Genomic DNA, 25,875 nt, shown 5'->3' with positions numbered 1-25,875 from the left:
TCTTAACCCGAAGTGCTACTTCCGGGTTAGCGGAGTCTGTAACCTGAAGCATTTGTAACCCGAGGTACCACTGTAATTTGAAGCCACTGGTTTAAGTCCTACCCTCCAGAGCAGGAAAAAACAATATTTCCTGTGAAAACCCTTCAGATATTTGAAGATAGCTCTCAGGTCTTCTGTTCTCCAACCCCCTCAACTGTTCCTCATAGGGCTTGGCATCACATTTGTGTGTGTAGACACGTACTTACACATTTTGCCTCATATCTTAGGTTCTACAAATGCTAGAAACACTTTTTGAAAAAGATGGAAGCTGGGAATCTGGGGGTTATGGTTCAAGGGGAAGAAAATATTCCCTTTGCTGGCAGAAATGACTGGCAGAATTTGAGACCAGGGAGAAGAGTTGGTGGAAGAAGATTGGAAGAAATTTAAAATCTATCTACAGAAATATTGTAAAATTATTGAATGTTAATGACGTTGGAATGAAACAAAGCGGTTCTAATTATAAGGCAAAATAAGAATATGTAAGATTGGATTGATATTTGATGAAAATTTGAAGTTATAATATGTGAGGATAAACAATTAAGGGTAAACTTTGTTGATTTGCTGAACAAATTTTTAAATGGAATACAAAAAAGGGAGGTGTGAGGAAGTCATGAAACTAAGTAAATGAGTGGTAAGATACCAGAAAGAGGGATTTTTTTTTCTTTATCCTTTTTTATGCCTATTTTTGGTTTTTGTATTTTTGTTGTATGTTTTTTTCACTGTTTTGTAATTTCTTTTTTGTTGAAAAATTAATAAAATATTATTCTAAAAAAAGAAGAAAATATTCCCTTTGCCACCCACCATGGCAACTGTGTGTGTGTGATCTCAGCTGGATGTGTGTGAGTGGCTGAATATAGCCTACCGTGAAAAGGCAAGCATTGCATTCCCCCCTCCAGTTGCTGCTCACCCGCACCCCTGCCTCTGGCACACACAAACACAGAATGTTGCCCATGAGAGGATTGGGCCCTCTGGCTAAAAATGGCCCTAAAGTAACCGCAGCTACTTCTTTCCCAAACCACTAGTATTTAGTGTGAGACCCAATGACATGACTTAGCCCAAGGGAGTCCTGCTCATTAACACCAATGAGTCTACTCTGAGTAAGTGGCCCCTGGGTCTGATCTTCAGCTGATCCCACGGCTTCTCATGCAGCACCCAGAGACCCCAGCACAGCCTCCCAGATCCCCCCACCCCACCACCACACACACACCTTGCACAGCTGAGCCACCCTGGAGACATTCCTTGGGGCGGCTGCGTTCTTCGGCCAGTCGGGGTTTTCTTCTCGGAAGAAGTAGTAGATCTTGTCATTGTAAGCCTCCTCTTGTTTTATGATGGCAGCCTTCACAAACTTTGGATCTGCAGGCAGAAAAGACAGAGAGACCGTGAGGCAGGAAGGAACTAAGGAGGACGTTCAGCTAGGGCAGTCTGGGCAGAGGAGACATCTTAAGAGCATAGGAGTCGCCTGCTGGATCAGGCCCATGGCTCATTCAATTTCTGTACGTTCTGTATGTTTTCGAGCACAATTCAAAGTGTTGGTGCTGACCTTTAAAGCCCTAAACGGCCTCGGTCCTGTATACCTGAAGGAGCGTCTCCACCCCTATCGTTCTGCCTGGACACTGAGGTCCAGCGCCGAGGGGCTTCTGGCGGTTCCCTCATTGTGAGAAGCCAAGCTACAGGGAACCAGGCAGAGGGCCTTCTCGGTAGTGGCACCCGCCCTGTGGAACGCCCTCCCACCAGATGTCAAAGAGAACAACAAGTACCAGACTTTTAGGAGACATCTGAAGGCAGCCCTCTTTAGGGAAGCTTTTAATGTTTAATAGACTACTGTATTTTAATACTTTGTTGGAAGCCGCCCAGAGTGGCTGGGGAAGCCCAGCCCGATGGGCGGGGTATAAATAAATTAATAATAATAATAATACTATTATAGCATCGCTGCCTCCAATTGTGGAAGCAGAGAAGAGCCATTGTGGATGGTAGACTTGGACAGCCTTCTCCTCCGGCTCCATAAAGCTGTCCAGTCCTCTTTCAGAGCAATCCAAGCTGGTGGTCATTGCTGCCTCCTGTGTAAGGGAGTTCCATAGTTTAACTCTGTGCTGTGGGAAGAAGCCCTTTCTGAATCTCCCAACATCCGGCTTCACTAGATGCCCGTGAGTTCTAGTGTTACGAAGAGAGGGATGAAAGCTTTTCTGTGCCCACTTTCCCCATGACAGCCATAATGTTACAAACTTCTATCGCCTCCTCCTCTCCTTTTCTCCAACCTAAAACGTCCCAAACGCTGCAACTTTTCTTCATGGGGAGTCGCTCCACCACTTTGGCTGCCCTTTTCTGAACGTTTCGTTTCATGGCTCCCCCCGAATAGTCCTGGGAACTCTCAGCACTGATGAACACATGCAGTTCTCAGATAAGCAAGGGTGAGTACCTTAACAACAAACAGAGTGTGCAGGGAAATGGCAATATCTCACTACAGTGAGTCTGAGGCGACTATTTCTCACAAGTTAATGATCAAAAGCCAGTGTGGCCTAGTGGTTAGATTGTCGGATTGGGACCTGGGAGACCAGGGTTCAAAGCTCATGGGGTGTCACCTTCGGCCAGTCACTCACTCTCAGCCTAACCTACCTCACAGGGCTGTTGCGAGGATAAAATGGGAAGGAGGAAAACAGCGTAAGCCACCTGGAGCTCCTTAGAGGAGAGGAGAGATACAAATGTGAGGGAGGGGGATGAGGCGAAGGAGGCGGCATACACGACCCAAACAGAGGGAACCAGTGGAAGCTGCAACAAAATGTTGCTGCGTGGAGTGTCCATAAGGTGCCGTTCCATGCTGCCTCCTACACATGCAGGGCCGTCTTAAGCATATCTGGCGCTGTGGTGCAAAGATCCCTCCTGCGCCCCCTGCCCTGGCAACTACAAAACAAGGGAGGGTGTGTGGGGGGGAAATGTCCTCTGCCTCCCCCACTGCCCCGATCCCTGGCGTGGTGGCGGTGATTAAGCAGGAAAACGTGCTGGTGGACATGCCGGCAAAGCCACGCAGCCCCCCCCCACTCGCTAGGACGCCCCTGAGAGGCCGGCGCCCTGGTGCAACGAACCACTAAGACCAATGGGAAAGACGGCTCTGGTCCTACCCAAGCTAGCTAGCCAATCAGCACTCTTGTGCCTCTGAACATGATCAGTCCTCACCAGGCTCATTTTGTTTTTGTTTTTTTAAAAAATAAATTTTTATTAAGATTTTAAAGGTTACAAAAAGAAAAGGAAAAGAAAACAATCAAAGAAGAAAAAGAAAAAACCAATACATATCATCAAAAAACAGAAAAAAGAAATAAAGAAATAAAAAAAGTCAAACCTTTAACTCACTTATTTACATTCACTTATTTCCTTGACTTCCTCACGCCTCCCATTTTTGTATTCTAATTCAATTAAATATTCCAGCAAATCCTTCCAACTTTGTTTTTATCCTAATAATTTATCTTAACATATTATAATTTTACCTTCTCATCAGGCTCATTTTGGGGCAGAAGGGTGTTTCCCTCTCCCTCAGAGTTGCCCCCCCCCCAAGATATGTTGTGCTTCTCCAACTCCCAGAATTCCCCAGGCCTGCAAACATCTCCCTGTCATGGGCAGATGTGGCTACCTAACAACCCACCTGGAAGAACTGAGATCACTCTTTTTGCTGTCCATGACGCAGGTGTCCCCGCAGAGGAGAAAGCCTCACCTGTGTTGTGTACTGGAAATGCCCCTGGCAACCCCCTCGCTCTCTACGTGATCTCAGAGGGGGAAGGTCCTCCACAGGGATCCGCTGAGCGGAACACTAACGTCACCTGAGGCTCACTGTGGCGGATCCTCCTGGCACTGGGGGAACTCTGCCTCCGTGACGCTTCTGTGCTGTTATCACCTGCTCTGAGCCGCTCCCTCTGGGACAAGGGTTGTGTTGGTTTTAATGCGGCAACTTCCTCCTGTTTCCAAGTGGGGAAGCCCTGAAAATCTCCAGGTTCTCTTCCTCCCTCCCATGAGCAGGTTTGTTGTGTTAATACCTCATAAGGCTGCTTCATTATGCCCCACACACTTCAAGGTGTCTCTACACGGGTGCAAATGTTTGTGTAAAAGAGCACACAGTGTTGATTTGCACAACTGAGCTCTTACATATGCAGACTTGCTGCAGGGTACCTGTGAATCACCGTACACTCAACTACTGGGGTACACAGAAGGGCACAGGAAGTACCCTTGTTGGATCAGTGTAATGTGTGAATGCCCCCTATGGGAAGGGACTCCAGTTCTAGACCTCCTGGCAGCCGGTTCATAGACTCACAGAACTCAGAGTCAGAAGGGATCCCAAGGGCCATCTAGCCCAACCCCCTGTTATGCTGAAATCACAGCTAAGAACTAAAACCAGCTCCAGGTTTGAGGAGGATTCTCAATGAAATCTCCTCGCAGGGGATAAAGTGCGAGAATGGCTTCATTACCATCAGATAATGGAGGCTTTTAAACTGGACAGGAAAATTGGCTTCCAGACGGAAAAATCAAAACTGGAAACAGAATTGTTAGATCCTAAAACTAAGAATTTGTCAAGGATGTATAACTTGCTGTTTAAATGGAATACTCAAGATGAAACGGTTAAATCTGCTATGATTAAATGGGCACAAGATGTTGGACATAACATTATATTGGCTGACTGGGAACAGTTATGGACCACAGGAATGAAATTTACGGCATGTAATGCCTTAAGAGAGAATATTATGAAAATGATATACAGGTGGTACATAACCCCAGTCAAGCTTGCAAAAATTTATCACTTGCCTGATAATAAATGTTGGAAATGTAAAGAAATTGAAGGTACATTTTTTCACCTTTGGTGGACATGCCCAAAGATTAAGGCCTTCTGGGAAATGATCTATAATGAACTGAAAAAGGTATATAAATATACCTTCCTTAAGAAACCAGAGGCCTTTCTTCTGGGCATTGTCGTCCAATTGGTGTTAAAGAAAGATAGAACTTTTTTTATGTATGCAACAACAGCAGCAAGAATACTCATCGCGAAGTACTGGAAGACGCAAGATCTACCCACTCTGGAAGAATGGCAGATGAAGGTGATAGACTATATGGAACTGGCAGAAATGACCGGCAGAATCCGAGACCAGGGAAAAGAGACGGTGGAGGAAGATTGGAAGAAATTCAAAGACTATCTGCAGAGGCATTATAAAATTAATGGACATTAGTGTGTTGTTGGATAAAAATTAAGTGGTTACCAGCTGTAATGTAGAGGTTGAGCAATAAGTTACGATAAGTTATAGCAAGTTATAATAAGGATTTGCTGAATTAAGAATTTGAATGGGAATACAAAAGGGGGAGGTGAGAGGAGGTCTGGGAAATAAGTTAATGGAAATGAGTAATGGAAACTACATTTGTTTTAACTGTTCTTTTTTGCTTTTGTATTTTTGTTTTTTTATTATTTCTTTTTTTGTGTATGTTCATTTTTTGTATTAATTGGAAACTTTAATAAATATCATTTAAAAAAAAAAAAGAAATCTCCTCGCAGGGGACCCTGTCAGAGCTCCTCGGGCCCAAATAGCAGGCAGTGGCAACACTCCGAATGAGTCTGGGTGGCTGGGAGCTGCCATTTTAACACCCTACAATGCCCCTGGGGTGGCATCACTGGGAAAGGTTTCAGGGGCAGCTATCAGGCACTTTTGGAAAAGTTAAGGGGCGGCAGTTGGCCAAGAATACGGCATGCCAGTGCTGACCCTAACTCGCTCTTTACCAACTGGGCTGAACCCAGAGGGCTGAACTCCCATCATCCCCAATGAATTCAGCCAGTGGTCAAGGGGGGTGGCAGCTGGGGTCCAGCCACACCTGGAAGGCCACAAGACGCACATCCTGAATTTCAACTAGAGAAGGCAGGTTAAATGCTCTGAAGCCTTGACAACACCATGCTACTGTTGCGTAGCCATATTAAGTCAAGTGTCCCTCAACTATCTCGTGGGTGTGCTGCTGGAAGACAACAGAGAGGCTGAGCACTGGGGAGCCCCTCCGTTAGGGAGACTGGGGACCCACTCACCCCATCCCTTCAAGACCTGCCACACTCACTATTCATGACGGTGTCGCTGGTATAGAGCTCCGCAGATCCTCGAATCCGACGGAAGCGAGGGGTCCGCCCATTGTACTGGTGCTTTCTGATGGTAGAGTAGATTTCCTTGCCTGCGAGACAGGAAGAGAGACCAGTGGTAAAGAGGAATGCAAAAAGAAATGAGAATATCAGGCCACGGCTTAAGATGCAGTGAACTAGAGCAGAAGACCTCGAGAACAACCTCGAGTCACCGCTTTTCAAATATGGAAAACTGCACTTCCCATGATTTATTCAACACGACTGATAGGGGGGATAATATATACAAATATAAATGTATTTATTTTAAATTAATAAAGATATATTTTATAAAAAAAAAAAGACTGATGGGGGGGGGGGGAGGGACAAACAAACAAGAGATGAGGACCCACAGCTGTCAATTGCTTAAAATTCTCCAAGTTTGCTTGTGATCAAGTGTGAAATGGGATGCAATCCAGCAGATCTTGTTTAACCTTTGAAAGGCTGTGGGAAGTATACATGTATGTGTATCCACACACACAAAACACAAATTCATTCTTATGCAGCCTTAAACTGCTTGTAAATCACCTTTTAAACATTTTCATTGCTTTTGAGAGTTCCTGAAAAAACCGCACATGCCCCCTAATTGGCTGTGGCTGCCCATAATGTAAATTTAATCTGTGGTTTATTTTATTGTTACAGTGGTACCTCGGGTTAAGTACTTAATTCGTTCCGGAGGTCCGTACTTAACCTGAAACTGTTCTTAACCTGAAGCACCACTTTAGCTAATGGGGCCTCCTGCTGCCGCTGCGCTGCCGGAGCACGATTTCTGTTCTCATCCTGAAGCAAAGTTCTTAACCTGAAGCACTATTTCTGGGTTAGCGGAGTCTGTAACCTGAAGCGTATGTAACTTGAAGCGTATGTAACCTGAGATACCACTGTATTATTATTGGAGAGGCCTGCCAGGTGGGGAGGGTGCTTCAAGACCCCTTTGCCACGCCATAGAGAATGTAGGGCCCGAACTCTGGGTTTGCACAGCACAGCAGCTCGGGAGGAGGAGAATGGCGCTCGAGCGAGAGGCCTGGCTGCGTGTCCCTGCTGGGCCAGAAATTCATTCAGCATTAATGCAGGAAAGCTTACCATCAATGAGGACAAGAGCGTTTTGATCAGGGGCAAAAGGAGCCAGGCCCTGGGCACTGATCCCTGGCTCCACCTTCCCATCTACCTGCAGGAGGAGGGAAAAGAGAAGTTGAGCAGATTATTTCCCACCTTTCCAGGGTCTCACCAATACAGGGAGAGTGAGACACGACTTTCAAACTCCCCTTTTCTCACACCCATGACTTTGGTGGCAGTGGTGAAAGTGTCACCTGCATACCCTGGGGGTGGACAAAGGGCGAAAGGGCAGATCCTGGCCCCCAAGGGATATGCAATCCAGAAGAACAGCACAAGGGAGCAAACATAGCAAGGGAAGAGGAAAGCAGGAGGAAGAAGATGAAGTCATCTCCAACATCGCCCAGCTAGAGCAAAGGAGCCTTCCCACAGCCACATCTCCCATCAGCCCCAGCCGAGCCAGTGGTCAGGGATCAGGACATAAGAGGTGGCTTGCTGGATCAGGCCCACAGGGAAGGCTCAGGTAGGGTGACCGGCAGCGATGTCTCAGGCTTAAAGAGCAGAGGGGCAAGGAGAAGCTGCGTACCAAATTCCAGCAGGTGGGGCTGCAGGCGTTTGTGCCACAGATCAGCAACTGGTCCTCATATTTTTCCAGGAGTGTGAGATAGTTCTTGGCATTTTCCTGGAAGAGAAGTGGAGGCGGTTAAGGTGAAGAATCATAGAACTGTACAGTTGGAAGGGACCCCAAAGGTCATTTGGTCCACCCCCGCTATGATGAAGAGGACCAGAAAACGACCCCCAACCATCCACTCCCATCCTGGAGATCCCACCAACAAGACAGAGACTGTCTCCCCAAGGCCTGCACAGCAGGACCTCCTAATTTTAAGGTAGGGATGGGGAACCTCAGGCCCGGGGGCCAAATGTGGCTCTTGAAACTCTCCCCCGGGCCACCCCCTCACAGGGCCTGCTTCACACTCTCCTTGACTGGTTTTGCCCATCCAGACTCTGTCCTTGAACTCTTCTCTTTTTTGCCACTCGCTTGTCAGGTGAGAGGTCAGAGAGGGCTGTGTGTACAAACCAGCAAACTACACAAGGGCAAAATCTGCACTCTGCTCACTTTTGCCTGCCACTGGCATCTGGCCCCTGGAACGTCATCCAGAAGGGAATGTGGCCCTTGGGCTGAGAAAGACCTCTCTCTTATGACTGCCAAATCCACATTTAGTCCAAGCATCCGCAGATCTAGCAGAGGGACAGAAACTTTTTGCGAGGCTGAGCTGCAAAGTATTAGGTCAAGGAGAAGAGAGGAAGGGGAACCTTCCATGGAGTGGGAATGAAGAATGTCAGAGCACCTGACCCCTTCTGCATTCAAAGCACCTGCTCTGTCACTGAGCTCTGGGCCCAATCCACCTGCTGAATCATTCAGCGCAGAAGGAGAACACCTTTCTAGAGATGGTGGGGATTAGCTGCAGCAATTCCTCCAAACATCTATGTTTTATATTGTTGTAAACCTCTTCGCGGGTGGCGCTGTGGGTTAAACCACAGAGCCTAAGACTTGCCGATCAGAAGGTTGGCGGTCTGGATCCCCGCGAGGGGGGGAGCTCCCATTGTTTGGTCGCTGCTCCTGCCAACCTAGCAGTTCAAAAGCATGTCAAAGTGCAAGTTTCCAGAAGGAAAGTAAACAGCGTTTCCGTGCGCTGCTCTGGTTCGCCAGAAGCGGCTTAGTCATGCTGGCCACATGACCCGGAAGCTGTATGCTGGCTCCCTTGGCCAATAAAGCGAGATGAGCGCCGCAACCCCAGAGTCGGCCACGACTGGACCTAATGGTCAGGGGTCCCTTTACCTATATTTCTATGATACTGTGGGGGGAAATACTTTTATAAACAAACAAGCAAACGTACCGGTTTCCTGCAGTTGGACAGCGTCCTGTTGGTTTCAATAAGCACCTGAATGAAAGGGGGAGACAAGAAGCCCACGTCATTTTTAGGTCAGCTTGTCTAGGTGCCTAAAAGTTCACGGTCTCCCACAACAGAGAAACGGCGGGAGGAAATGCAGAGTGGATTTTAGGCGGCACCTGTAATAGGTGCCACAGTTCCACAGATCAAAGTGGCTGAGGGGGCACAAAGCAGCTCCCTCTTCTAATAATAACACCCAAAACCTGGCCCAGTAACAAATTAGCAACCCGTACAGATCTCAGAGCCGAGGAGCAATATGCTGACGGGGTCTCACCCCTGCCAGCACACAGGCTGCAGCATTCTGCACCCACTACAGCTTCCGGATCAAATGTGAGGGAAGTCCCACACAGACTGCATTGCCGTTGTTGTGTATTGAGTCAAAGGATTTTATATCTGTATTATTATTGTCTGTATTTGCATTAGGGTAAAGTAACTGCCTTTTGGTTCCAGAGGGTACAGCTACTATTGGTTCATTTAAGCTGCTGTATTTGGATCCTCTGTCTTATTGGTTGCCTCCAAAAGGCAGGACTGTGATTGCCTGATATTGTTCCCTCCAAAATGTATCCCTTCTAGCTTGTTCCCTGTCCCTATAAATGTAGCTCTCCCCTCCTCAAGTCTGAGTCTTGTTGCTTTTAATAAAGAAGTGTTACTAGAGAACTGTCTCCAGCATATTATGTCAAGAGAGCTGAAATCACAAACCCCACGTCACAACAGCCGTCATCCAGTTTTGAAAGACATGACATTAGGAAGTACTTTCTGAGGGTAAGAGACGTTCGACAACAGAACGAACTTCCTCAGAAGGTGGTGGAGATCTTTAAGCAGAGGTCAGGTGGCCATCTGCCAGGGATTCTTCAGCTGTGATTCCTGCATTGTGTTCCCTTCCAACTCTACAATTCTATGATTGCTGCTGGGACTGGGGAATCTGGCTGGAGTTGGGTTCACCTCTGGAGTTGGGTTCAAGGTCCAGGCTGCTCCCCTGGATAGGGAACCTGACAGTCTAGGGGAGGAGAACAGAACAGTGTATCCGCCAAGAGGGCCTGGCTGGCAGCCTGAACTCTGCACTGCCACAGTAGTCCCACTTGTCCTGATGTTTACCATGAGAGCTGGGGAAATTATGAGTGCTGGAAAGTTAACAGCTTCTCCATCCCCTGAGGCTACACCAAAGCAATAATTCCTCACTGAGACTTTGACATTTTTCCAGACCAGCTGGTTCCCTGAGGCAACTGATTCTTCCAAGTCTGCAAGAAGAACCTTCGTTTGTCGTTAAACTGACAGGAGAGACCCTTTTCTAAATTTAGGCAGATTTCGAAACGGCTGGATTATTCTGAATTAAAATGGAAACTACAACTCCAAGATCTAAATCTGTGCTTAGGAGTCGTATCTGAATAAAATGTAGTTGGAAACAGAGCAGGATTTGAAAAGCTGTTGCCATCTGTCTTCTCTGGAGGTGAAGTCAAACCACTGCGTGAGCAACACCAACGTGACCTCCCCGGGGCACAGGCCTGGTCAGTGTGCAGGGAGGTCCTGGGCTGCCCAGGCAAGACCCCCTCTTGGCCTCACTGATGGGGTCCAAAGGAAAGCAGAGCAAGGCCTTTGGCACCTGCTTGGCTACAGGTGTTGCCGGAAGGAGGCGTACATGGTGCCACCCAACTCTAGATTTGTGTAGGGTTTACTCCTTAGCCTTTTCTTCTCCCAAAGATACCCCACAAGGCAGCAGAGGCTTAGAATCAAAATTTCTTTCTCCTAGATGGGCTACCTTCCCAGGTCGATGAGCCCCATCTGATCCTCACTTCCCTCTACAGCACATGCAGAAACTGCCTTCTTGACTGCTTGACCCACAATTGGTCTCATCTGCTCAGTCTGCCAGAGTCTGTCTTCACATGCAGGGCAGCTCCCTAACTCACTGAAGGTTTGAAACTAACTGGCTGCCCTCATCTGGTTTAGCTGGCCAGTTAAAGCCATTTCCTGGGAACGTGGCCACTGTTGTCTACTGACAGCTTCTAGGAACCGCAGGGGAGAGCTGAGTGCAGGGTGGGGACCAAAGGTGGACAATTACCCCAGAAGGAGCACAACATGTGCCCCACCAGAGGTACAGAGCCAGTGTGGTGTAGTGGTTAAGAGCGGTGGACTCGCAATCTGGTGAACCGGGTTCGCTTCCCCGCTCCTCCACATGCAGCTGCTGGGTGACCTTGGGCCAGTCACACTTCTCTGAAGTCTCTCAGCCCCACTCCCCTCACAGAGTGTTTGTTGTGGGGGAGGAAGGGAAAGGAGAATGTTGGCCACTTGGAGACTCCTTAGGGTAGTGATAAAGACTCCGTTTGAAAAGTAAGTAACCTTTTTCTCCTCTCTCAACAGCACCCCAGGATGCATTTCCTGGAAAACCTTTAACCATTTGGATGGCTGGTATTCGAGGTTTGGCAAATTGCCCTTCTTGAAAAGGTATCTCATAAACTAAAAGGGCAGAGCTCAAATGACTGGTTTTTTTATATATGACGTGATTTTATTCCGTATACAAATATTGAGGCATGTGGTGACGTGCCACCAGTTTACGTGAATATCTGGAAAACCGAAGCCTTTACAGAACCTTTATTGTCAATAATGATGGAACTCACTGGTGGAAGATGCTTCTGTTTTTATACTTATTATTTGTAAAGTGAATCTTTGTAGGAGTTAATACTTTCCTATCCCTTTGGAGCTTTGTACTTTGTACTTTGTATATTTCATGGCTTAAATTTCGGATTCTTTCTTTTCCCTTCCTTTTTGTTACATCTGCACTTTTTGTGAATAAATAAACGAAAAGTTAAAAACAAATTTGTGAAGCGTTGTCCTCCATCTCCCTACCGTAAAGCTGGTGGAGTTCTCAAAGTTGTAGTAATGAAGCCGGCCGACGGTCCCCACTAAGACTGAGGGGGCCCCTTGTTCATGGTAGAGCACAACGTGGCCCTCCCTGGGATCAAACCGGAATCTCTTCTCACCTACAAAAATACAAAGAGGAAACGGGGAACATTCGACACCGCATTGCCAATTCCGGAGAGGCAGGTTCTGCAGACATTCCACAGAGGAATTGTGCAGCAGTGAGGCATACCTAACCGACTGGTTTTTCCCACCCTTAAGAATATAGGAAGCTGAGAACAGAGGAAGCTGGCTCATCCTGAGTCAGAACATTAGGCTAGGGTTACCAGATGTCCCCGGTTCCAGGGGACAGTCCCCGGGTTTGCAAATTTGTCCCTGGGAAATGTGGCAGCGAGCAACTCCTGAAGCCAGCCAGAGCCAACTGCACTACCAGGCTGCCTCCGGGCTGCTGACTGCCGCTGCTGCCGCAACTGCCAAAGGAGAACCAGGGACGTCCAGCGGTATAGATCTCCTGCCCCCTTCCCTCTTTGTTTTGACAGATCAGGGGAGGCTCGGGAGTCGCAGCCGGCCAACCGTTGCCCAGTTTTTTAAAAACTCTGCGCATTTATGTTTCACAGGGTGCAAAAGAAGGGCTTTGAACCTTTATACAAGATGCATGTGTGCTTGGGACCAGGTTCTTTTGCCTCACCATCCCCACTACTGACTCCCTATTGCTAAAGGTAAAAGTAAAGGGACCCCTGACCATTAGGTCCAGTCGTGGCCGACTCTGGGGTTGCGGCGCTCATCTCGCTTTACTGGCTGAGAGAGCCAGCGTACAGCTTCCGGGTCATGTGGCCAGCATGACTAAGCCGCTTCTGGCGAACCAGAGCAGCGCACGGAAACGCCGTTTACCTTCCCACCAGAGTGGTACCTATTTATCTACTTGCACTCTGAGGTGCTTTCAAACTGCTAGCTGGGCAGGAGCAGGGACCAAACAACGGGAGCTCACCCCGTCGCGGGGATTCGAACCGCCGTCAAAATGTCCCCGGATTCATTGTAAAAAAATCTGGTAACCATACATTAGCCACCTAGTTCACAGCTGTCTGCACTGACTGCCAACAATAGCTCTCCCTGGTTGCAGGCAGCTTCTAGGAACCGCAGGGGAGAGTTGAGTGCAGGGTGGGGACCAAAGGTGGACAATTACCCCAGAAGGAGCACAACATGTGCCCCACCAGAGGTACAGAGCCAGTGTGGTGTAGTGGTTAAGAGCAGTGGACTCATAATCTGGTGAACCGGGTTCGATTCCAGCCAGGGAGGAGAGACCCGTGGCCCTTCCCGCGTGGAGCTCCCATCAGCCCCCATTGACACAGCCAGCAGTCAGGGATGGTGAGAGATTGAATCCTCCAACACTGGAAGACCACAGGTCTTTTACACCTTTGGCTGTAACCACTGGTCCTACACTCTCCAAACCCTGCCCCCCCCCCAAGCAGCTATATCCCTTGGAAATAAAACCGAGGGAGCAGGGGCATTCCAAGGGAGCTCGCTTACTTGATCTTATATATTTACCGGTATTTTATTTCTTATTTATTTGTTTATTTGTTTGTTTGTTTGTGGGGAAGCAGGTGGCGCTGCGGGTTAAACCACAGAGCCTAGGGCTTGCCAATCAGAAGGCCGGCAGTTCGAATCCACGCAACAGAGTGAGCTCCCGTTGCTCGGTCCCTGCTCCTGCCAACCTAGCAGTTTGAAAGCACATCAAAGTACAAGTAGATAAATAGGTACCGCTCTGGCGGGAAGGTAAATGGCATTTCCGTGCGCTGCTCTGGTTTGCCAGAAGCGGCTTACTCATGCTGGCCACATGACCCGGAAGCTGTACGCCAGCTCCCTCGGCCAGTAAAGAGAGATGAGCGCCGCAACCCCAGAGTCGGTCACAACTGGACCAAATGGTCAGGGGTCCCTTTAGCTTTTATTTATTTGAAGCACAGTTGTTAGAGCTGTTTGACAGTGGAACAGACTCCCTTGGAAGGTGGGGGGCTCCTTCTCCTTTGAGATTTTGAGAGAGAGGTCGAATGCCCACCTGCAGGGATTCTTGTGCTGCAATTCCTGCTTCGCAGAGGGCTGGACTAGATGAAACTCTGAAGTTCTATGATTCTAGGACTCAAACACTCCCCACACCTGTTCTACTCCAAAATCATTTCCTCAAAAAAAAAAAAAAAAAGCCAAATGCAAGAGAGGACAATATTTTGAGATGTTATTACTTAGAATCATAGAATTGTAGAGTTGGAAGGGAACCCGGGGTCATCTAGTCCAACCCCCTGGAATGCAAGAATCCTTTTGTTTGTTTATTTTGGGGTATGTGTGTGCCTCTTTGCTTTGGCCTGTGGAGAAATTCAATACGTTCGATTTTATTAGTCTGCAGACAGAGTCAATACATTAGACTTTGCTCTACAGCATCCATTTCTCATGAATCCATTCAGAAGGACATCCTGCCCTGTGGCAGCATCCAGTTTCCAATTTACTGAGGTTGAAAACAGCACAAACATCTGCAATTATTTTGGCATGTGCTTTTTAAAAAAATCCTAAATATGCAGTTAGATACTTTGAGCCAAGAGCCAAATTGCAAAATTCAGTAAAAGGCAAAAGATTTATACGATCTGAAGAGAAACCAGAGCATTGTAAAATTAATATCTGTTAGAAGGATGTTGGAATAATATTATATGATTTTAGCAGGAATGATATAAAGGATTTGGGAATAACTGACTGTTAATTGGTGAAAGGAGGAAAAGTAAAGTTATATTATATTAAGACAATTTACAGGACAAAAATTTTAGAAGAGGGAAAGGATTTGACCTAGAATACAAAAAAGGGAGGTGTGAGGAAGTCAAGGAAATAAGCTAATGAAAGATTAGCGATGAGGAGATCTGATGTATTTTTCTTTGCGTTTTTGTTTTTGTTTAATGGGTTTTATTTCTCTGGGGTTTTTTTGTTTTTTTTTATATTGCGATGTGTTGTTTTGTTTTTGTTTAATGTGATATTTTTACTTTTTCCTTCTGTAATTTTTGAAACTTTAATAAATATTATTTTTTTTAAAAAAACAAATTGCAAAATTCAGAAAAGTGACCCCACCCAAAAAGATGCCCTGCTCCATCTGATTGTCCAAGAAGAGAGAACCTGGTTGGTTCACTTAAAACAACAACAACATGGGATGGGTCGAAAATTCCAGGAACCCTATTAGGCTTGAACATCACATTTCCTTAGGTTCTTATTCTGCTGAGATGATCGGATACTACTCTTTATCCTCTAGGTTCTAGAAACCAGCGCCTCCTTTGCTGCTTTCCCATTAGCGCCCAATGCCATTTCCAAAGTTTGGAAGGAATGTTCTGCACTGAGCTGTTTGCAGGCACACACCCAACTGGAACATGTAATGCATCTAAGTTATCAGGCCACCCACATGCCCTACATGTCTCTCGTTCAGCCTCATGGGGAGGGACCTGCACGATGGCACCTTCTCAGTGGTGGCTCCCGGTTTGTGGAATGCCCTCCCCCCCCCCCAGCAAACTGCACCTGTCTCATCCATTAACTTATTTGAAGAAGAATCAAACAACATTCCCATTTCCCCAGGCCTCTGTTAGTGGAAAAATCTGTTCATGCCAAACCATAAATTATTAGTTGTGAGGTGACTGGCTTGGGGTTTATTTAAAGCATTTCAACTTTTTTTTAGAAGGTTGTTTTTAAGCTATTGGTTAGAAGTTTCCATTGCAGTCCGGTTTTGACGTATTTGCCACCCTACACTCCTTCAGGAGGAGGGGTGGAGCTACACACCTAGTATTTGATTACTTAATTCACAATCTGGCAATGTCCTTTGTGAGGCACACAGTCCTGTATGCAGCTTTCAGCTGCAATCTATACCTATACTGAGAACTTGGCTACAGCGGAAGTCTGTTTGTGTACAGCGATTTTCCTCTTTGAAACACAACCAGTTCCCTCCAGAATGTTCCCGCCGGCACTCCCAGCCTCCTCTGATCCTGGGAAGTAGGTCAGAACAATCAGACAGCAGAGCAGAGGCATAACAGCAGTTTGCCCCGGGGCAAAACAAAACAATGCCAATATCAAAAAGCCCACTTGCCAACTCATCCTCCTCCTACTTGACCCAGCTCCTAGATGGGTGGGTGGAGAAATAAGAACACCACGCAGTTCTACCCTGGAAGCTGCAAGGGCAGAGCTCACAGGACACGGCCACAATGGGTGCGTTCTAACTCCACTGTACAACCAGTGCAACCCACACTGGGCACTGTGATGGAGGGGGCGGCACAATAATGCTGTATAACAGAGCGGGAAGGGGCACAGGACACCACTGGAAGTTGAGAGCCCACAGTCTGTCACTGCCCTGGGAGGCAGTATGCCCTTGAGTACCAGCTGGGGGGGGGGGGACAGAAGTGGGCAGAGTGCCCTTGAGCTCAGGCAGCAGCGTAGCAGGGGTTGCCGGAGCCCGGGGAGGAGCAAATATTGCAAATTCATTGAGGGTCCTTCTCCTTGATGCAGTTGTGCCGCCTCTGCATACAGAAGTCTTTGGGATGAGAACAGTGACAGAGAATGAGTGGACTTCTGCTACCAGATGAGCTGAAACGGTTTCTGCTGTATCTTTAAGTGTTTTGCATTGCCCGATGGGTTAATTAAAGTGCTGTTTCTTATCCAACGAAAATGAAAAAGTATTAGACAAGATCTACCCACCCGGGAAGAATGGCAGATGAAGGTGATGGAATACATGGAACTGGCTGAGATGACTGGCAGAATCCGGGACCAAGGAGAAGAGGCGGTGGAAGAAGATTGGAAAAAATTTAAAGCTTACCTTCAAAAATATTGTAAAATTAAGGATTGTTAGAAAGATGTTGGAAAAAGAAAATTATGTGGTTTTGGCAGAAATGACATAAAGGATTAAGTAAAAATGAATTGGTGAAAGAGAGAACGTAAAATTATAGTATATTAAGACAAATTATTAAGATAAAAACAAGGTTGGAAGGATTTGCTGAAATAACAATTTGAATTAGAATACAAAAATGGGAGGTGTGAGGAGGTCAAGGAAATAAGTAAAGGAAAGAAAGCTATGTAAAGGTTTGATTAGTTCTTTTTTTTAATTGATTGTACTTTTTTGTCTTTTTTCCCCCCTTTTTTCTCTTTTTTCTTTTTGAACCTTTAAAATTGAAATAAATATTATTATTTTTTAAAAAAGAAAATGAAAAAGTATTGTGCCCCCCGGTAGACTAGGCAGTTTGGGTGGAAGCACGTGCAGAGCCTACACAAGAGGGGACGGAGCCCGCCTCCAACAGGCTCCTCAACTGCTGCCTCCATCTGCCTGTCCACTAGATCAGGGGTCAGCAACCTTTTTCAGCCATGGGCCGGTCCACCGTCCCTCAGACCATGTGGTGGGCCGGAGTATATTTTGGGGGGAAACAAACACACACAAATTCCTATGCTCCACAAATAGCCCAGAGATGTATTTTAAATAACAGGACACATTCTACTCATGTAACACCACGCTGATTCCCAGACCATCCACGGGCTGGAATGAGAAGGCAATTGGGCCGCATCCGGCCCCCGGGCCTTAGGTTGCCTAACCCTGCACTAGACCAACCCGCCTGCCACCGAACTTCAGCTGCCAACGCTCTGTGTCTGTCGTCTGATTGCACCCCAGTTCTCAACAGCTCCAGCCAGCATGGCCAGTGGATCAGGGTGGCCATAACTGGGAGCCCAGCAACATTTGGTGGGCCCACAGGATCCCGTCTCCTGTGCTAGAAGTGTGACAACTACCGCTGGAACCAGGCACGATCTTCTGGGAGACGGAGGGAGTTTCCCAAATCGCATGCAGTTGCACTTTCTGGCACTTGTCTGCCACACCACTAGGGCTCAGGGATCCTTGCATATCCAGCAGAAGGGGGGTCATCACTACTAGAGGCCCCATCCCTGCCCACCAGGACCTGTTAAATCTTGACCTCTGGGCCTGCTGCTCCCCAGCGTGGGCAAAGTTTCACAGAATCATAGAACTGTTAGAATTCCTGCTCCATGATTGCAGTCATGGGATTTTTGTACATGATGGTGTATGTTTTGACTCCACAGAGTGGGAAGTGACGGAGACAGGAATTTTTTGTTATTGTGTTCTGTGAAGTGGGACTATTGTCCTTCGTTTTTTTCTCTTTGCTATCTGATGCTAGAGAGAAGGGGAGCCATGTTGCAGTGCTCTGTGTGTGTTTATATGTAAATAAAGTAGATTAGCCAAAATGCTGAGTTGCTGAGGTCTGTCACACGAACTGCACAGACTCTGCAGATCCCTAAGTGTGCCGGTGTCTGCTGGCATCAGTCACTGTGATGTTCGGGCAGAAGAAAGCTTTGGAAGCTCCCGAATGAACGACCAGGAGGGAAATAACATGCCAGTCGTGCATGTGTCTCTGACAGGGGGGTCCTACTCGAGTGTAGGACGAGCTCCTGACAAGAACTGCATGGCTGAAAGGGATCCCCAGTGGTCATCGAGTCCAACCCCCTGCAATGTGTGAGGACGGCACGGACTGCGCAGCTGATCTCGCCGCTTGCCTGATTTTGATCACACTGGGAACAGAAGCAGGTCACAGTTCAAGCTCTGCACCATGAAAAGCTTCATGGGCCAATTTCCACTATTCACCTTTGTTTTTTAAATAGTACGCCAGGGATCTTCCTTCTCTCCCTCGCCCCCTCCTGTCGGCAAACCTTTTGGCTAATGACTTGTCTTCCAAAACAAGGCTCACCCCATCCTGCCCACTGCCTAGGGACTGAGAAAGGCCAAACAGCTCTATGGAAACCAAAGTTTGATTCGAACACACACCCTTCGGAATCAGAGGAGCCTCGCGTCAGGCTCCTGTCTACTCAGGGAATATTACCTCATTCTGGCAAGAGGCAGCAAAGCTTTCTTCTCTTGAGATCTCTGAGTCACTGCTTATAATTGGAGGGGAAGGAAACCCTCATTATCATAGCAGATCCTCACTATGACAGCCTGCAAAGGATGCTCCTTATTGCCAATCCCTTGAGAGGTGGGAGAAATTCGATTCCGTTCCTCATAGAATTGCAGACCTTAAGGCCATTTGGCCCAACCCCCTACAACATAAAGAGGACCTTGCATTTTTCAAACGATTATATTATTTGATTTCTACACTGCTTAATATATTTAAAATATCTCTAAGTGATGTACAAAAAACCTCCAGGTCCAAACAAACTCTCGACTCACCTACAAAGGTCTCACAGTGAGAAGAGCTCCTGGAAAGAGCCTCAAGCTAGACTGGGCAGGTCCAGGGTGGATGGTATTTGCTCAGCCCATTTAGCTGACCTCTCCACTCACAGCTTTCTTTCTTTCTTTCTTTCTTTCTTTCTTTCTTTCTTTCTTTCTTTCTTTCTTTCTCCTGTCCTCTCTTCCTCCCAAACACAACCATCCTTAGAAATTCTCTGGTTTCTCCAGCCAAAAATGCATATACTAGGATAAAGAGTGCATATGTATTAGTGAAAATAATCTATTACAGTGGTACCTTCGTTCCTGAACAGCTTGCCTCCCGAACAAATCGGCTCCCGAACGCCACAAACCCAGAAGTAAGTGTTCCGGTTTGCAAACATTTTTTGGGAGCTGAATGTGCATTTTGGCTGTTGGCATTGTTCCCTGTGCTAATCAGAAGCCACGCCTTGGTTTGCGAACGTTTTGGAAGTCGAATGGACTTCCAGAACAGACTGAGTTCGAGAACCAAGGTACCACTGTATATTGCTATTTATGGATTTTTATTTTCATTTTTTGCATTTTGATCTCACCTTTTTCTGCAAGGACCTCAAGATGGTGTATGTGGTTCTTTCCCCATCATTACTCCCCATCATGGCAAACCAGTAGCAAGGCTGGCAGAGTGCAAACCCATGGGCAGGAGCACCAGATTGGCTCTGCAGGTGTGTCTGCACTGGCCTGACCATGCCAGTGCCTCGCCCCTCTCTCGGGAGGTGAACTAAGCCTTCTCTGCCCCACCGGCTGCTACCTATCTGGAGGGGCCCACTGCCAAGCTTCATGGTCTTTTCTGTTCCACCAGCTATAAGCCTCAAACAAGGCGCTTAGTGGTGCCTCACTAAGTGTGTGTCTGCAAAAATAAAATGATGGCCTTTGTTCTCCTGGCATTTTGGCAATTCAGTCAGGAGTGCCAAACAAGTGACACTGGTGGCGGGAATGTTGCCGCTCACACACAACATAACACTGAAAAGCCGCCACGTGCCCCTGATGGATGTCGTAGCTGCACAAAGGCTAGGGGCCAGGCAGCACACGACGACGGCATGGCTCAGAACAGCCTGATTCAGTAGGGGAAAGAGCAACCAGTGTCTCCCACAAAGCATGCAAAGTGCTTGCAATTTTCTCTCTCTGTCACTGCGGAGCACAGACGTTTTTATTGCTTCCTTCCTTAAAGCTGCCAAGTCCTGCTCAGCCAGCTGAACAACACTTCCCCATACAAACCACCCTGCAGTCATTGCTTCTTAAAATGTCACTGCCAGCCTGGTGGTTGACGTTGCCAGCTGGGATCTAAGAGCCCCTTGTCAGATACTTGTGGCCCTCTGACCTGTGTAAATCTAGTAAAAGCTGCGGGTTGTTTTTTTTTTTTTTAAGGAGTGCATTCCTAGAAGCAAACAAGTTAAATACTTGGCAAGTGAAGAGCGTCTAAATCTACAGGCAGAAATAGTTGCAAAGGCAAATTTTAATCCTAACAGAGGGCCAAAGGCAGCTGCGCCGCATAGACAGCTTATGACGACTTCAGAAGGAGACCCCTGTTCCCCCTCACAGAGATACAATTCCCGGGGGTGGTTGACCATCAATCTCCCTCCCCAGTGATTTCTGAAAACTCTGCATAAAAACCTCCAGCGAAGGGAGAATCACCACCTTTCAAACGAATCCTTTCCACTGCCAGCTTTCTGACCATCAGAAAGTTCTTCCTGAAGTTTAGTTGGAATCTACTTTCTTCTCCTTTGAATCTGTTGCATTAGATCAGGGGTCGGCAACCTGAGGCCCATGGGCCACAAGCGGCCCACAGGGGTCATTTAACTGGCCCACGAGCCACTCCTGAACGGAGCTGCCCACTCGGCGAGTCCCTGCGTGCTGTGCTAAACCAGCGGCGAAGAAGAAGAAGAAGAAGAAGAGTTTGGATTTGATATCCCGCTTTATCACTACCCAAAGGAGTCTCAAAGTGGCTAACCAGATTACGAGTCTACCGCTCTTAACCACCACACCACACTGGTGCAGCGCGGGGACTCGCTTCTGCGGCGCTAGAAATTGCCTCTGCGCAGATGCAGACACCGGAAATCGCATCTGCACAGATGCCAGAAATCATGGGCACGCGCGCTCACACGCACACACAATCCAGTCCACAGAGGGATCTCCACTGGAGTGAACCGGCCCAGGTGAGGTAAACCTTTCTGACCCCTGCTTTAGATCCTGACCTCTACGCCAGCAGAAAACAAGCTCCGAAACACACCAGGTGGGTGCAGATGGCGAGAGATCCCAGAGGGTAGCTCTGGCCATTTCCACCATGGGAGTGGGTGTTAAGTTGTTGGTGAACATATCAGACGACACAGAAATTCTTCAGAAAGCTCTTGTTTATTCACAGGCCAGAACAGAACTGAACTGAAGGGCTCAGCCAGCCTGCTTATATAGAGCTCCACTACAACGCAACAGTAACAACTTTCTGTATCTATCCAGTCACTGAACGTCATTTTCAATTCCTTATTTGCATATGTGGACCTGAGTGAAAACTATCTACAGTATCCCCCTGCTGGCCCAGGGTGAGAACTTCAGCACATAACAGTGGGAAACCAACAGCACCTGTGGAACTGTCCAGTGCGTTTCCTCTGCGCAAAAACTCTGCACGTTTTGTCTGCGCAAGCCTCTGTGGAAAACGTCTGCAAGCAGTAACAGAGCGGCAGCGGCTGCCTCCGTGTGAGAAGAAGGAAAGGAAAGTCCAGAGACTGTTCTTCTCTCTTTAACAGCGTTTATTTACAAGCCAAACAAATAAGTCCATCTGAACTTGGACACATGCTGTGCCATGCACTCACTCTCTCTCGCTCTCGGCGAAAAGTGAAACTAACTTCACACAGACACTGCCTCTGTGGATCCTGCCGCCCGAGGCAGTCATCTCACCTGGCCTCATGGGTGGGCTGGCTGTGATCCATGCTGTAGGGCTCAGAAGGTGAGCACCACAGAGCAGCCTGTTTGGATGGCCCTCCCAGGAAGAAGGCGACCCAGGAGGTGGGGAGTCAAACGAAGAGGCCTGGCTCCTTCTCTCAAAAGCAGAGTCTTGTGATCCCTCTCTCTGCTGCAAGAGCAGAGGAAACAAGAAGCGTGAGCTGGGACTTCAGAGCCTCTCCACCTTCCCTGCCCCAGGGGAAGTCAAAGGACAGAAGCCTGCAGGATTATGCACAGGCACAGCCAGCTGTTTCCTGCCTGAGCAACCAAAAGCAGCCAAGATCTGTCTGTGGCAGGAACAGAATGAGTAAATATGACTGGATCCCCCAGGGTCTTTCCCCTCTGCTTAAAAGCAGCTCAGGAACAGGGCACGGGGTTCAATTTGGCACAGGGCTGTGGCACCAGGGAGAGACAGTGAAAACCTCCCCTTCTAATGGGAAAACAGGCTTTGTAAAAATGTGGATATTTATGCACTGCTTGATTGTAAACAAAAACAAAAGCCAAAACCTCAAAGCTCTTTCGAAAAAGAGATAAACAATAAGAAATAGACACTCATTTAAGACTTTCAAAAAATTAAAATAACAATTAATAATTAAAACTCACACCAGCTTTCTAAATGCCTGCATAGGCTTACCTGGGGAAAGATGCCTTTAGCTGAAGAGTCCAGTGAAGGGGCCTGACTGATGTCACCACGCAAGGGAGTTCCAGAGTGGTATCTTACAAATGCGGGATAGGTCCATATGTGGCACCTGCAACAGGGCCAGTTCCACAGGCTGAAGTGGCCAGGTGGGAGCACGTGGGGTTAGGCAATCTCGCAGGTAAACTGGTCCCAACTTACTGACACTCTATTGCTATTTGCGGGCTGGCTGTCCCCCAACTGTGAGCCTCACATAATAGAGAGACTGATAAAGTGGGTCAAACCAGGTGGGCAAGCTTAGCCTGGTGCACAGTCCCTTTTGCCAGGAGGGTGGGTTTGCATGGTCAACCTCGGCCAGAGGTTCCTTCCGGGAAGGGTGCATCTCCTATCTGCAGGAAATGATCTCATCCAGTTGCTTAAGCAGGAACCAATTGATGCCTGCTAAAATGTTATTTATTTAGGCAAGGCTACCTAAGAAGAGGGATGCAGGTGGCGCTGTGGGTTAAACCACAGAGCCTAGGACTTGCCGATCAGAAGGTCGGCGGTTCGAATCCCCGCAATGACGGGGTGAGCTCCCGTTGCTTGGTCCCTGCTCCTGCCAACCTAGCAGTTTGAAAGCACGTCAAAGTGCAAGTAGATAAATAGGTACCGCTTTGGCGGGAAGGTAAACGGCATTTCCGTGCGCTGCTCTGGTTCGCCAGAAGTGGCTTAGTCATGCTGGACACATGACCCGGAAGCTGTACGTCGTCTCCCTCAGCCAATAAAGCAAGATGAGCGCCGCAACCCCAGAGTTGGCCACGACTGGGCCTAATGGTCAGGGGTCCCTTTACCTTTACCTAAGAAGAGCCTGCTGGATCAGGCCAGAGGCCCATCTAGTCCAGCCCCCTCTTCTCACAGGGGCCGATCAGGTGCCCCAACGGGAAACCAGCAAGGAGGGTTCAAGCACAAGAGTCCTGCAGCAACTGGTATTCAGAAGCATCCCTGCTTCTGTCTGTGATTGCAGAGTATGGACACATGGCCAGTAGCCGTCAACAGGCCTCTCTTCCTCCATGAATGTGTCTAATCCTCTTTCAAAACCATCTAGCCTCCTGTGAGAGTGATTTTATTGTGCATATTTGTTCTTAAAACGGTTGTTCACTTTTAAAAAATAATTTCACGGTTTGCTGTTTTTCAACTTTGACTTTTTTTAAAAAAAAAATGAATTTTATTAGTATTTTCCACACAACAACACAAAAGATATCATAAGATAACAATACACAACACATAAAAATCAACATTCGAAAACTAAAAAAGACAAAAACAAACAAACAAATCCCTATCTTACAAGTTAATATTATAAACACTAAAACAACAACAACAAGACATTGACTTCCACCAATCCCACAGCACCTCCTTTATCTCTCATTCTGTCTTCCTGTTTTCCTGTTTTCTTTATCCTCTCTATCCTAACATCTAGATATAAATCCTTCTTTCATGTCCTTTGACTTTGACTTCTAGTTACACCGTGTGCCCCCAAAGCTGGAACTCTCCACACTGGGGGTGTTCATCATCGCAACACATCGCACGCTGAGGCACAGGGGCTCTTCTCATCAAAAGCAGCAAAGCCACTTGCCCGTCAACCCACTGTCTCTTCCCAGTTGCGTCTCCTCAAATGCCTGGTCTATCATTACAGTGGCTGCATTCAGGGCAAAGCAAATTAAAATCACATGGTCAGCTCAAGGCCGAACCTGCTCACCCTCCCTTGAATCACATGTAATAACAGCTTGGTCTGTGGCTACATTTTAAGTAGAGGCTACCATCAGACACACCCTGGGCTGTTTCATCCGGAACATCAGAAGAGCCTACAGAAGAACATTGAGTCCAGAATCCTCTTCTCGCAATTGCCTGGGGGAAACCTGCAAGCAGGATCAGAGCCGTCCAGCTCAGAAGCTGCTGCTCAACATCACCTCCTCCATGAATTTGTCTAATCCTCTTTTAAAGCCAACTGGGGAGTTAATGGCACATTGGCAAGCAGAGAACCAAGGCGCTTCTAACCCACATGTCCAAACAGCCACCTCCTCCTCTTCCCAGTCGATTCCTCAAGTTCAAAACCTCCATGGGAAAGCTGAGCAGGCGAAGCCTGACAGCAGGAAGTCCAGGGTTCGGCCCCATCCCCACCCTGGCAGCATCTCCAGGCAGCATGGGGAATGTTCCCTGCCTGAAACCCTGGAGAGCTTTTTGCAGTCAACGTAGATCAATTCATGAACTGTCCAGTATAAGATAAAACTATCCCTGCTAAACCACACGTTCAGTGGGAATTTCAAGAGGGCTGACTGCCAAGAAAGTGTGCATAGGATTAAAATGTAAGTGTCCTTGGTGTCAAAGAAGGATACAGAAGAAACCAGAGGCCTTCCTCCTGGGCAATTGGTGTCAAAGAAGGATAGAACTTTCTTTATGTATGCCACAACAGCAGCAAGAATACTTATTGCAAAGTACTGGAAGACACAAGATTTACCCATGGCAGATGAAGGTGATGGACTACATGGAACTGGTGGAAATGACTGGCAGAAACCGAGACCAAGGAGAAGAGTTGGTGGAAGAAGATTGGAAGAAATTTAAAGTTTATCTACAGAAACATTGTAAAATTAAGGAATGTTAGAAGGAGGCTGGAATGAAGTAATGTGGTTTTAGCAGAAATGATATAAAAGATTAAGTAAAAATGGATTGTTAATTGGTGAAAGAAGAGAGTGTAAAATTATAGTATATTAAGATAAATTATTAGGATAAAAATAAAGATGGAAAGGATTTGCTGAAATATCTAATTGAATTAGAATACAAAAAAGGGAGGTGTGAGGAGGTCAAGGAAATAAGCAAAGGAAAGAAAGTTATGTAAAGGATTGATTTGTTGTTGTTTTTTAATTATCTGCATCTTTTTTCGTGTGTTTTTTCCTTTGTTCTTGTATTGTTCTGTATTTTTCTTTTTTTTCTTTTTTCTGTTTAAATATGTTCTTTATTATTTCTTTTTGTAACCTTTAAAATC

The 25,875-nt window shown here is 47.1% G+C and overlaps 1 protein-coding gene across 1 annotated transcript in view; it reads right to left on the bottom strand.

Annotated features, from left to right (window-relative positions):
* The window catches only part of SEMA7A (semaphorin 7A (JohnMiltonHagen blood group)), a 54,470-nt gene that overhangs the window by 9,325 nt on the left and 19,270 nt on the right, over positions 1-25,875 (bottom strand). Inside the window, exons 2-7 of the mRNA XM_083698286.1 lie at positions 12,010-12,143; positions 9,115-9,159; positions 7,803-7,898; positions 7,247-7,331; positions 6,112-6,222; positions 1,247-1,392 (exon numbers count right to left, since the gene is read on the bottom strand). Of these exons, the coding sequence (XP_083554412.1) occupies positions 1,247-1,392; positions 6,112-6,222; positions 7,247-7,331; positions 7,803-7,898; positions 9,115-9,159; positions 12,010-12,143 (617 nt within the window). The remainder of the gene's footprint in view (positions 1-1,246; positions 1,393-6,111; positions 6,223-7,246; positions 7,332-7,802; positions 7,899-9,114; positions 9,160-12,009; positions 12,144-25,875) is intronic.

Source organism: Podarcis gaigeae, assembly GCF_964106915.1.
Source record: "Podarcis gaigeae genome assembly, chromosome: 9".
In the NCBI taxonomy this organism is placed as follows: Eukaryota; Metazoa; Chordata; class Lepidosauria; order Squamata; family Lacertidae; genus Podarcis; species Podarcis gaigeae.
Note: the sequence above shows the minus strand (reverse complement) of the source record. Positions and strands in the feature narration are given on the sequence as shown.